General features: G+C 32.9%; 1 protein-coding gene across 2 annotated transcripts in view; it reads right to left on the bottom strand.

The window, feature by feature from the left end:
- Positions 1-3,345: 3,345 nt before the first annotated feature.
- The window catches only part of LOC150101747 (flotillin-2-like), a 159,109-nt gene continuing 148,857 nt past the window's right edge, over positions 3,346-13,597 (bottom strand). For both annotated transcript variants that reach the window (XM_090400672.1, XM_090400671.1), the window contains exon 10: positions 3,346-3,949. In XM_090400672.1, coding sequence (XP_090256798.1) covers positions 3,920-3,949 — 30 coding nt within the window. In that variant the 3' untranslated portion in view covers positions 3,346-3,919. The remainder of the gene's footprint in view (positions 3,950-13,597) is intronic.

Genomic DNA, 13,597 nt, shown 5'->3' with positions numbered 1-13,597 from the left:
ATGGTTAAATTTCTTGATTTGGATCCGTTTTCTTTTATTGAAAACTTTAGCGTAGCTAGTGTTGATCATTCTGTCTAAGAGTTGCCAAACTTCTTGGTCTAGAGAGCTCAAGATATCCATGAAGAAATCATAACATTGTGATTCTATTTGACTTTAAAAAAATCTTGTGTGTTGTATCCTTTTACGAACGAGCGAGAGATATATAAAAATAAAAATAAAAAAATTTTATTTTTAAATCAAGCAAATGAACACTACTGTAATAAGAAGAATGTGACTCACTTGACTATACCAAGATTTTTTTTTTTTTTTTTGGTCAAGTGAAAATAGGTTCTAGATTCTTATTTTTTAAAATTTTTTGTAAACCAAAATGAAGCCACAATGCACAAACTTCATTAAAACATAAATACTTTGTTAATATACATTTTTTCAGCATGTGTGTATATATACACTCGCACATCCATATAAATATATATAGTCCCACCCATGAAAGGTTCTACAATATATTAGTACCATGAGCAGGTTAAGGATTGGATAATATAGAAATTCTAATCTAGAAATCAAACATGGAACCTTTTCAAACCAAACCTAGAATATAATTTCTTTGCATCTTTAATTTATAGTATAATCAAGTTAAAAAAAACTTTCAACATAACCTTAACAAAAATGATGGCCAGATTGGTTGGCTGAGTAATTAGTACTGCTCTCCAGCCAAAAGGCTATGAGTTTGAATCCTGCTGTGGGATTGGATGTTTGTGATTGTCTCTGTATAATAAAATTAGTTTAATCATTTATCCAAGTGTGGGCAAACAAAGTTTGCACCTGAAAGTATCTTCAGGACTGGGGTAAGGTGGTACAACACCAGGACAACTCGTTGCAAAGATGGAGTAAGCTACCAGCACTCCTATCTCAGTATCTCCTATAATGCAAAACATATCTCCTTGCGGATGTCTAATGTTATGCATTAAGGGAAGGGCCACTATCCAGACTAGTTTTGACCTTTATTGAGGTCTCTTCAGTGGGAGCCAGGCCCAAGTGGAGATACCAGGCAGAAGCATTAGCAGGTCATCTCTACCTTCTCTAAATCCAGACTAATTTATTAAAAAAGGGTGGCACACCATTTGGCAACTCCTAAAGGTAGAGATGGCCTGCTAATGCTTCTGCCTGGTATCTCCACTTGGGCCTGGCTCCCACTGAAGAGACCTCAATAAAGGTCGAAACTAGTCTGGGTAGTGGCCCTTACCCCAGTCCTGAAGATACTTTCAGGCGCAAACTTTGTTTGCTCACACTTGGATAAAGGATTAAACTAATTTTATTATACTCTAACCAAGTGAAAAATAAACTTTCAACGTGATTGTCTTTGAAAATACTAGTAGATGGCGTTGGCATAGATAATGCACTTTGTTGTAGTTGGTAGATTGAGTGGTGGAGACGATGAATTGTAGTGTAGGTGCCATCCCTCGATGAGTCATTGGATTCCTTGGAGGTGTCACGTAATAATAATAATAATAATAATAATAATAATAAAAAAACTTTCTCAATTTTGGGAATTATCCCAAATAATACTCATAATTTTACTCAAAATTTTATTTTATTTTTTGATATCTATTAATGTAGATGGAGTTATCCTCCTGCAGTTAATAACATATCACACACTATCAATTTAATTATCATTCATTTTTACTGTATTGAAAATAGAGCTATGAAATATAGCCCAAAATTCTACAAAAATAAATAATATATTTATGTAAGTGACATCTGTACTTATTTATTATTATTAAAAAGAATTATAACTTTTAAGAGGGCATTTCATCAGAATGGTTATTCTACAAAAAACACAGAATACGTGCTAACCTATCTAAAAGAGTGCACACCACACTAGCATGACTATATAAGATATTTCCATTCATCAGTATAGTTTCACAGAAATTGCCACACCTCTGTCACAAAAATTAGAATCACTTAGCCCTAGTGCTCAGATTCCTGAAATATATATGTTTTTGCAAGATTCTTTATCCAGGAAAAATTGAATGGTTTGCAAAGGAGGGGCAAAAAACAACAATAAAGATGTGGAATATAAAACAACGAATGCTAAGTTACTTAAATGGTGACTGCCTCCTATTTCAAATTCTCTGTACACCCTTGCAACCTATACCTGTTTAAAGTCACTGCTGTCCACTCAATATTATACTGGAAAGAGTATAAGTGATCACAGGTCCACGTACAAGCTGAAATTCAGCAACTTTACTGTTATTGACTTTGCTCTTTTCTCCAAACTATTTTTTTTTCTTAACAGCTTTGACCATAAGCAAAGATAAATCACATCCACTTTTCTATTTTGCAGCTAGACCCATACTGTCCAAACTGAAGGTGCCTCGAATTTAAGCTATCTTCCAGTTTAATATATTAAATCTTAACACTCTTTCTTTTCCTGTTAATTTTATTATCTGAATCATAACATAAATAACATCACTTATTCAACATGGATGATGGGGTCAACTTTTACTTCTGTTAGGACTGTTTGAATAGTTTTACTATTATCCACTCTAATTGATTTTCCAATGAAAACATCTTGGGGAGAACACACATTCAACCAGTCAGTGTCCTCTACCATGACTTTTAGTTGCAATATATTAAAATAATTCATATTTAGATTTCAACCAACAGGAGATTTTCTCATGTTATCCAATGTCACCCTAGTCTGATTTATTTAATAACCAATGGATATTTACTAATAAGCTAAGCTACAAAATGTTAACAATTAAATACTGAATAAAACCTACTTTGTCAGGTAGGAAAACAATTTTTTTTTAAAGTTAACACAATGGCATTTGAAAACTGCTGTGATAATTCTGTATATTTGCAATTTATTTTATTTATCTTGAACACTTCACATATCTACTTACCACATTTCCACTAACATATTTGATATATATTTATATATATAATTTATTTTAATAAAGTTTTCATTTTGAATTTGCATGCAATAAATCCAGATGTTGCATAGATTCATTTTTTCTCTTCTTCCTCTTCCATAGCATAAATGCAGGCAATTTACATGAACATCTTATATAAATGTTACAGTGGTGGTGATGTAAATGCATGATGACTTGAAATGAATTTCAGGTCATCATGCATAAAAAATGTGGTATACAATGAAATCTATGATGGAACAGTGCATCAGAATATATATATATATATATATATATAAAATAGTCTGAACCAAAAGTAATGAATAAAATATTCATTTTCTCATTTTATGTATATATATATAATTTGCAAGATCACATATAAAATATATAACATTTCACAAAGAAAATACACTATGAAACTATAAAATAAACTTGTTCAATGATTCAACATTTTGTGGCAATAATTATAGCTGTATAAATATTACTAAGTTTAATATTAAACAATGAGCAACTGAGCAGGATTATAATAATAATAATATATATAACAACAATTTTTAGCATGCATGCATACATACTGAAAAGTGAATACGCCTATTCAAATTTTTTTTTAAATAAAAAAAAAAAAATGAACTATTAAAAAACTGTTGCAGAAAATAACGTCTAATAGGTATTTTAACATGTCAACTGAGAGTCAGTAAACAAAGAAATAATGTATATATCTCTTAAGAGCTACCAGAATAATCCATTTTAAGAAAATAACACACAAGCAAGATTATTAATGCAACACTCCAGTACTTTTCCTGAAGGTTATTTTCTGGAAGGTTTCAACTACATGATCTAACAGAAATCTCTTGGCACTTTGTGGTTGCATTTGTTCAAAGATGCACTTTTTAAAGAGGCTGTGCTGGATCTTGGATCAGATTGTCCAGATGAAAAGCATTAATTGTACCAGCCATAGTAGACAAAGAGATAGTAATAAGACAGAGAAGCAGCTGTAAAAGAAGGTCAACTTATTTTGCACCTGGGACTTTGGACAGTATCTAAAAATAGATTTAAAAAGTAAATTATCAGTTTCAAAATAAATTAGCAAAGATCCCTACAGATTTAATTACATTAATATTACATTTGATTTTGGAAATGACAAGTTCTGTATTTATAAATAGTTTGGCTTTTTTTCCCCCCTCTTCCTTTTTTCTCTTAAACATTCACTTGGTGCACATGTTAGAATTTCTTATTCATTAAACTCTTTTTCATTAAACTTTTTTAAAGTTTGAAAACTCTTATCATATAACTGCTTCCTAAAAAAAGTTTTCAGATACTATATAGAAGTCAATCAGGATTATGACCATTATATGGCAAGTGTATACATTTATGTATACACCACTGGTTGTCAAATAATTTCCAAAAAAAGGAAAATTATAAATAAGTATCATTTATAACAAGTTAATAATCAAACAATCACTAACTCATGAAATTTATTTATAATCATGAAAAAAAAAAAAATGAAACTTATGTTGAATAAATCTGCATAAGTATATATAAGTAGAGAGAGAGATAAAATAAAAGAGGAAGGACAGAAGCAGGTTCAATTGGACTGAAAAAAGGATGCTGGGCAACTGATGGTGATGTTTTAAAGCCCTAGCAGAAAGTCTATAAATGATGGTTCCATGGAATACTGTCGACAAGTATCTGTAGGAAAAGACATGATACAGTTTGTGAGCTAGCTGTTGAAGTGAGTTAGTGTGAGAGGAATCACCTATCAGATGAATCACTAAGGACAGGTGGAACTGGAATTTGTATAGTCAGTAGCTGAAAAGTAGCATTTTGAGGTGGAAGAGTATAATTAATTTTAAATTTTTCAGGAAATGACAATGTATACTAAAATATTAATTAAAATACTTTAATCAATACCTTCCAATATTTTGGCAATGTTACACTGCCATCTTCTGGGAACACAAAACTATGATATGTGCATGCAGGCACTAACAACGAGCAAATGAGGCTGAAGAAGGCAACCGTCATAGAGTCGCCCCCTAGCAGGCTAAATTGGGTTGTCTTGGATGTTGGGCTAATGTTCTAAGGATACAAGCTTCCCAAATTTGGGCGGTCTCATGCACCCAAATTTATTGAGATTTGGGAAGTTTAGAGCTGAGGCTGATTCCGGGAACAATCTTTCATATTTATAATGAAGGTTTATTTTCTTGATCATATGAATTAGTGAAATAATATTTGGCTTACAGATCAAGTATTGATAAAATTTATTAACTCTACCAACTAGTTTTGCCACACTTTAACTGTGCATCTTCAGGGCACTGACATATAGGCTTAAAACAATCTCACAATTATGAGTAACTGTAAAGAATAATTACAAATAAAATAGCATCGACGTGAGTGAAACACACATTGCGTGTACAACGTTAGCTAGCTGTTGCTAAGGAACTTCCTGTAGTTTGTGTTAAAGTTCATTTCTTGTATTTTTAGAGAAGTAATTAGGGTTTTCCATATCTCTGGGAGTATAAAACCTTGATTTCTGTTAAGGTTAACAGTAGAACGAGCGACTGTGGCTGCTTCTATGAAAATTCTTGAATGGTAGTTTTCCTCTAAGTAAGGGGAACAGCTTTGGTTCCACTCGATGACATGGTTAGTTGTAGAGAAATGAGACGATAGGCCAGCAATGTCCTGTCTGTTGTTTTTTTACGTAGCCAATGTGCTCCTTTTGCCTGATTTCTAGGCTTCTTGAAGTCTGTCCGATGTAACTTGAGTCACACGAGCATGGAATATTATAAACACCAGCATATTTATAGAAGGGATGGTTATCTTTTGGAAATCTAAGTAGTTTACGAATAGTTTCTATTGGTTTCAATGTTACTCTTATTTTGTGTGGTTTGAGGAGGCTGGCGAGTTTGTTGGAGATTCCACTTACATACGGAATTGCAATAGCTTTTATATATTGAATATCTTCTTGTTCTCTTTGTGGTGGTTCAGAGAAAAAGATTGTTTTGACTAGTCTTCTTGGATAGCCATTCAAGTACAGATTGTTAGAAATTAATGTTAACTCATCTTGAAGAGTCTCATCTGTTGTGATGCTAATAGCTCTTTTTCTTTAACATGTGTACAATGCTGAGTTTATGTGAGATATGGTGAGAGGAGCTGAAATGTAGGTAGCGTTCTGTATTGGTTGGTTTCCTGTAAACCAATAGATTTATGCTGCCATCAATTTGTTTTCTGATCAAGATGTCTAAAAACGGTACTCGTTTGTCTCTTTCAAGTTCCAGAGTAAATTTAATCGAATGATGGAAGGAGTTAATCTTTTTGAGAAAGTCATATAGGTCATCTTTGTTGTTGTTCCAAACGATGAAGATATCATCCACATATCTGTACCAAATTTTAGGTTTGGGAATAATTTGGGATAGGATTTTGTTTTCGAGGTCTTCCATAAAAAGGTCGGCACATGAAGGTGAAAGTGAGCTCCCCATTGCCAAGCCTGTTAATTGTTGGTAGATCTTATTTTTCCAAGAAAAGTAGTTAGAATTTAGGCAGTGAGCAAACAATGAGGTTATGTCTTGTGGGAACAAGGTACTTAAGATGTCAATGACCTCCACTACAGGAACATTTGTAAAGAGAGAGAGGTGACATCTAGGCTAGCTAGAAGGTCATTATCCGATATGTTGATGTTTTTTAGCTTTTCCACGAAATGTCATGAGTTCTTGATGTAACTCTCTGAGTTGTGGATGTGTTGTTTTAAGAGTTTCAAGAGATGTTTGGACAATAAGTAGATAGGAGAGTTGATTATCGGAAATTTAAGTCTTTTCAAAATATTTTACTTGTAAATTTATATTTAAAATTTTACAACATTTTAAATATAAATCATAAGAAAACAATAACAAGTAACTTAACGAAACACGAATTAATGGCAGTGAAATCATTAAAATCAAATCCAAACATCGTAATAACTAGAGCCGATAAAGGACGTGCCACCGTTATTCTAAACCGAACCACTTATTTGGAAAAAATGAATCTGCTAGTCTCAGACAATAGTACATACTGTTGGATTGTGATAGAGTGGAATTTTAGGAACTCCTATCTTATCACAATCTAACATGCGTTTCCAAACAAAAAAGGGAGATAAATACAGGTGATTGCCTCTGAGTATAAAATAATTGCCATGTATATATATATATATATCAAGCATGTTTTATTATGAGAGGTTAAATAAGTGTGTATTTTGTGCCATTTGCAAATGAGTTTAAATTAATAAAGAAAGTGTAAAACGCTAGCAGAGTCTTATAAAATAACATGTACAAAAAGATATAGAATGTTAGCACAAATTCAATGGGGGGGGGGGGTGAAGTCCAAAGGTCACAGAGCAGTGACGCGAGGGTGCGGCTTGCCCCAAGCAAACAGCATGACATAAGACCACGTGAGTGTTAGCTGGACATTGCGAAATATAAGGGTCATGCACCCCTGAAAAAAGGCTTTTTGTTCCTGGATCTCCTAGTGTTTGTCCCACGGTGGTGAAGGGTGGCAGTGTCTCCATACCGGAGGATTCTGATTAAGGCAGTAGTGGGACCCGGCAGTCGTATCTCCGTAGAAGAAGTAAGCCTGGCAGTCCAAAGAAGGCCAGATTCCCGTAGACCATTGGTGCAATATAGAACCAAAGGGGAAGATAAGTAGACTTTATTTGTGTTTCACTGAATATGAGTGAGAGATTTGTGCCTCGTAGATAAAGCAGAAAAGGGAACATTAATGATATAGAATAAGATTGTGTTGCTATTATTTAGAGATGGTTGCATTTAATCTTACTGCCTATCGCTGTGATAAAGTTCGTTAATATGTTGTAAGAAACTACGAATATGTTTAGAGTAAGGAATTGATAAATTATAAAGAGATTGTAAAAGATATGAATGTTATCTTGTGTGGTCTGACAGAACTACTGAGTTTTATAAAGATTGTAATAATCATACATGACTAAAGCATTTAAGAGTATAAATATGATTCTTACTTTAGAAAGCTACTGCATAATCTGTTATAAGTATATTTGTAGTATTGTAATATTTTAATTCTGTCCTGACTGTCAGGAACTCCCTTAAGATGGGAATTAAGCTAATAATATTGAGTGTACCTACTTTTGATATATAATAAACCTTGCTTTTGTTTCTAACAAAGACTTTCTGTGATTTCTGGAATCCGATGCACCTCTTATAAAATATTACGAACCTATGCGGGAGACTAGAGAAAAGTAAAGTTTGGTCACGTCTGCAAAATTGCTAGGTATCATTTAAGTACTGTCCTGAGATTACCTCTTGATTGTTAATATTACTAATCTAATAGCGCTAAGTGGCACAGCAAAATATAAATTTTCTTGGCGTTTTACAAGAGGTAATTCTCAGACACTCTGATACTCTGGTGGTGCCTTGATCTCGAGGAAATTCCATTGTCCCTCATAGGTACCACGTGATACCCGACTGAGAGTATAACGGAGATCTGACACAAAGACAAAAGAATAAGTATAACAGTAGAAAGTCGACACAACACATACCAACGTATTAACTATGACCCAATCAATAGAATAAAAAAGAAAACAGAGAAACTACTCAAATCTATTACTACATGGCCTGAGGATACAGTCAAAAAACTATTTCCGCACTATGCTCGTTCCCTGAGAATTTACGGTCTACTAAAGATACACAAACAAAACACACTGCTCTGACCGATAGTAGAAGTTATAGATAGCCCGAATTATCACCCACCCAAGAAATTAATGGCAACATTCAAGGAGTTGGAACACACAACACTTCATAATCAAAGACATTACATTAGAAAAAGATGATTTATTAGTCAGTTTTGATGTCTCTGCCCTCTTTATGAATGTCCCAATCAATGACACAATCCTTCTTTTACAGAACGAATTCCGTCCAGATATCACACCGCTCTTTGCGCATGTATTACGTTTTGGTTATTTTGTATGGCAAAACGCTTTCCACCTACAAAAAGATGGCATGGCTATGGGCTCACTACTTTCCCTCCCTCCCTATTGCCAACATTTATATGGAACATTTTGAGCAACATACTCTAGATTCCTCTCCTTTAAAACCCAAAGTTTAGATACGTTGACGATTTTTCGCGATCTGGTCCCATGCCCACCAGACACTAGACACTTTCCTTAGCCACCTAAACAAACAACACAAACGCATACAGTTCACAATTGAGATTGAAAAAACAGAACACACTTCCGTTTCTAGATACACTTGTCACACGTCTTCCTTCACTGTTTACCGGAAATTGACACATACTGGCCAATATATTCACATAAACTCCTACCACCACCCAACACAAAAACTATATTGATATAAAAATTGATATATCTAAAAAACAGAGTTTTGAAGATGTGCTCCAATGAACATGCGCTGAAAGATGAATTTAAAGTTATCAATCTGAAAAATGGTTACAGCCAAAACACTATTAACAAAATTCTCTACAAAACCTCAATAAAAAACAAAGATAAACCAGACTACAATAAAATTATAACCATTCTTTATATTAAAGGGACATCAGATAAAATAAACAGAATACTACAAAAATACAACCTCAAAGCCACATTTAAACCTCCTGCAAAATTAAGAAGCTTACTCAACTCATCCAAAGACCCACTCCCTCTGCAGGCCAACTCTGGAGTAAACTGTATTTATTACACCTCTAATATACCATATATAGGGGAAACAGGATGCACAATTCCTATCAGACAAAAGGAACATAAACGACACATTAAATATAATAACTATGGTGAAGTTGGCCTTTCTGATCATGTCCTGAACACTACATAGAATTGACTGAAAAAGCACCAGTTGTTTATATCACACTAAAACATAGTATGAACGCAAATTTAAGGAAGCCTGTGAGATTCTTATCAACCATCCCAATCTGAACAATAATGATGGTCTAAAAATCCTAAGCATATGGAAGGCACATATTCTACCCACAGAACCTTTCTCTCTAAGAGTTAACTATAAACAGGACTGTAGATACTCCAGAATCCTAAATCTAAAATAACAATTATAATGTTAAAAATAGGAGATCATTATTACCGAAAGAAGACTATCTATAAGAAAGAATGTTTTTCTCGTGTTATCTGAAATAGAATTTAGCTTTGATGTAATTTCTAAATAATTAATTAATTTGTATTTTTTTTTTCTCAGTAGTCATGCCAGTAGAATAACCATTGATCAAATCACTGTTTCTTTAGCTTACTGTGTGTAATGTAACTCAGCTTGTCCTTGTATATTTGTATATACTCCAGATGATGATCTTAATATGAAGATCGAAACGTCGAGAAATTAAAAGAGTTATTTATAACATGGTTCTAAAGTCCATAATTTCTAAAATGAATGCTGATCACAGTGCAACACTAAAAGAAAGAACCTTTACTGTATCAAAGCTAACAGGAATCAAATAAGTAGTTGAGAAAAAAAAATGGTTTAACAATGGACACATAATGGTATATGTCAGGTCTATATGCAAGGTTTTTGATGGACAGTTGACCAAATTTGCCAAAAGATACCTTAGTATTTGTTGCATTGGGTAAGTGTACATAGCCTTTCTGAAGCTTCTTTGAATTTTCTGACAAACCAGTTATGATCAATATCCAGCATTTCTCCTTCTAGCCAAAGTACAGGATGACCTTCATTACTTGTATAATAGGCTAATCCAAAATATGCAATTTCTCTTCTTCTCCACATCTTTATCATGTTCTGATATGCAGATTTCACTGGCTCATCTTGTTTGTTCTACAAGACAGTGTCACGAATAGCAGATTTAAACGTCTGTTTATAACTGTTAGTTATAAACTATTTGAGTTGTAAATCAGCAGTTAGGATTGAAGGAAGTAAAGGAAGATGGTTTAATGTTAAATCTGGTGTGAGACAAGGATGCACATTATCCCCTCTGTTATTCATTATCTATATGGATCATATTATGAAGGAAAGTGGTATTAAACCTGATATCAAAATTGAAGATGTTAATGTCAGCTCTTTGCTTTATGCAGACGATGTTATACTTCTAAATAAATCTACTACAAGTCTGCAGGATTCCCTGACTAAATTGAATAACTGTTGTAATAGATATGGTATGAACTTCAGCAATAAAAAGACAAAGACAATGAAAATAGGCAGAATCATTGAAAATGTCAACTGTGTTGTGAATGGAGAACCGGTGGAACAAGTAAAACATTTCAGCTACTTAGGCATGATTTTTAGTGAAGATGGTAAATTAAATATGGAAATAGACAACAGAATCAACAAAGCTGGTATGGTTGGAAGTCAATTGAATAAATTTATATGGAATAAGAGAGAAATTAGTTAGAACACTAAATTAGCTGTATACAAGACAGTGTTCAAACCAATTTTAACTTATAGATCTGAGAGCTGGATCAGAAGTAAGCACTTAACCAAAGACTAGAGACTGCAGATAGTTCAAGAAAGATTAGAGGCATGAACAGATGGAATCAATGGCATATTAAAAATGAGGATATTAGGAAAGAACTTGACAATTTCAGCATCCAGGAATGCATTAGCAGAGCTAATCTCAGGTGGTATGGTCACTTGAACAGAATGGGTGAGGAAAGATTAGCAAAACAAGTGTTCTCTGCCAGGTTGGCAGGAAAACGACCCAGAGGAAGACCAAGATATAGATGGATTGATACAGTACAAAGTGCTTTAGACGATAGAAATATAAGATCTGATAATGTTGGAGTCTTGACAAGTCACAGACTGATCTGGAAGAAAATTGTAGATAGGAAGTTAGTAATGATGTAAATTTTTCATGTAGTACTATCATATCCTGTACACCCCTTGAGGGTACATGGCAGGAATTTGATGATGATGATATGTATATTTTACTAATTTTCCTTTCATATTTGTCATTTTGAGTTCCTCTTTGGATTTTAAATATCATATGCTCATCATTCCTATATTTGGTTACTATTTTCACATAATCCAATCTACAGCTTGTACCATTAAATTAGTTAAAGTCAATATCAAACTGCCTTATTTGATGACAGAAGAATGAAGACCACAATATTTTGTTTTCAATATAGCTTTCAGGTAGGTTCTGTTAATAAAAATATAAAATTGTAATTTCTTTACTGTTCTTGATTTATATTAGCAGAAGTATTCCATAGTTTTATATGCATTGTGTTAAGGCTTAAGTGCTGAGAGAAACTCATGTTAGAGGGTTTAATAGAGTGAAACTGCAGTAAGAAAGAATTAAAAAAGTTAATACATTAATTTTTAATCCTTTCTTAGTGCTGTCACTTCATTAAGCCTCTAACATGAATTTTATATATCTTAATAAAAAGAAAAACTACAGCATTACAGCCAATGAGGTTGACTACATAAGCTGTTCCTTTAAAAAATAAGCATATTATTAAAATTCACTAATGATACAATGATAGTTACATGAAAGTATAACTTGAGCATAATCATATAATGAATTTTATTTGTGCTAACAATTTCAGAAAAGATTCTATTGATGAGTAGAGGAATTTTTTTTGAGTCATTAGAGAAAGCGGCTGATATAAAAGAAACAGAAAAGTACTTGCTGGAAATCTAAACAGCAATGTAGGAAATGAATCCCAAGTATAGAAATGTTTTGGGAAAATTATGTGGATAAAAAGGTAAAGTTAATAATAAGTACTTGCTGGATTTCTGTTCACAATACAGATTAGTCATTACTAACACCATGTTCCAGCATAAAGATGTGCACACATGGAGAAACAGAAGAAATAAGAGAGCTAAGCTACATGTTTTAGCTAAACAAAAGTTATGGGAAGACTTTGGTAAGAATATAAAATATAAATATCAGGAGGGGATAAAATGATCTGGAGGCTATTGCAAAAGCTTAGAAATGGAGGAAAGAGTATTGGTAAAAGGAATAAAAGATGATAAAGATATTCTAGATGTTTGAAGTAATTACTTTGAAAGATCATCGAATGTGACAAGAATTGAAAGAATAGTGGTAAAAAATATTCATTACAAATGCAAGTAGTGCATATATCAGTACTTCAAGAAGTAAAAGAAAGCTATCAAAAGTCCAAAATGTGGAAAGGTAGCTGGAATAAATGATATTAAACCAGAAAGGCTCAAATATGGAGGTTAAAAGTTTCACAGTAGCTATGCTGTATAATTCAGAAAGCTTAGTCAGAAGGTTAATGGATCATATAATGAAAAAAAAGTTGCATCAGTATTAGAAATATCAAACTTAGCCCCCTGCTTTATATAGATGCTGCGCTCCTAAAGAAATCTAGTACAAGTCTCCAAGATTTTTAACTAAATTAAACTAAACTAATTAACAAATTGGCATGAAAAATATTAATAAAAAGACCAAAACTATGAAAATATTCAAGGACATGGAAAACTTTCTGCATTTTCAATGGAGAATCTATTTAACAAGTAAAATATTTCAACTAAAAATGCTGTCTAAATAGACAGCATTTTTAGTAAGCATGATAAAATATAGAAATTGATAACAGAAGTCCTAATTAGGCAGCATCTAAGTTCAAAAAAACAAAACAAAACAAAAAACAAACAAACAGATATTAATTTGGTCTCAGGATGACTGTCTCTCAAATCTTTGGTAGATTTATACAGACATACTTGTTGAGGTTTGGAGTATGTTTCAAGGTTTCTGTGCAG

This window comes from Typopeltis vanoorti, chromosome 11 (assembly GCF_054136105.1).
Source record: "Typopeltis vanoorti isolate ZY-2024b chromosome 11, IOZ_Tvanoo_1.0, whole genome shotgun sequence".
Taxonomy (NCBI): Eukaryota; Metazoa; Arthropoda; class Arachnida; order Uropygi; family Thelyphonidae; genus Typopeltis; species Typopeltis vanoorti.
The sequence above is the reverse complement of the archived record's forward strand: the minus strand, read 5'-3'. Positions and strand labels throughout refer to the sequence as shown.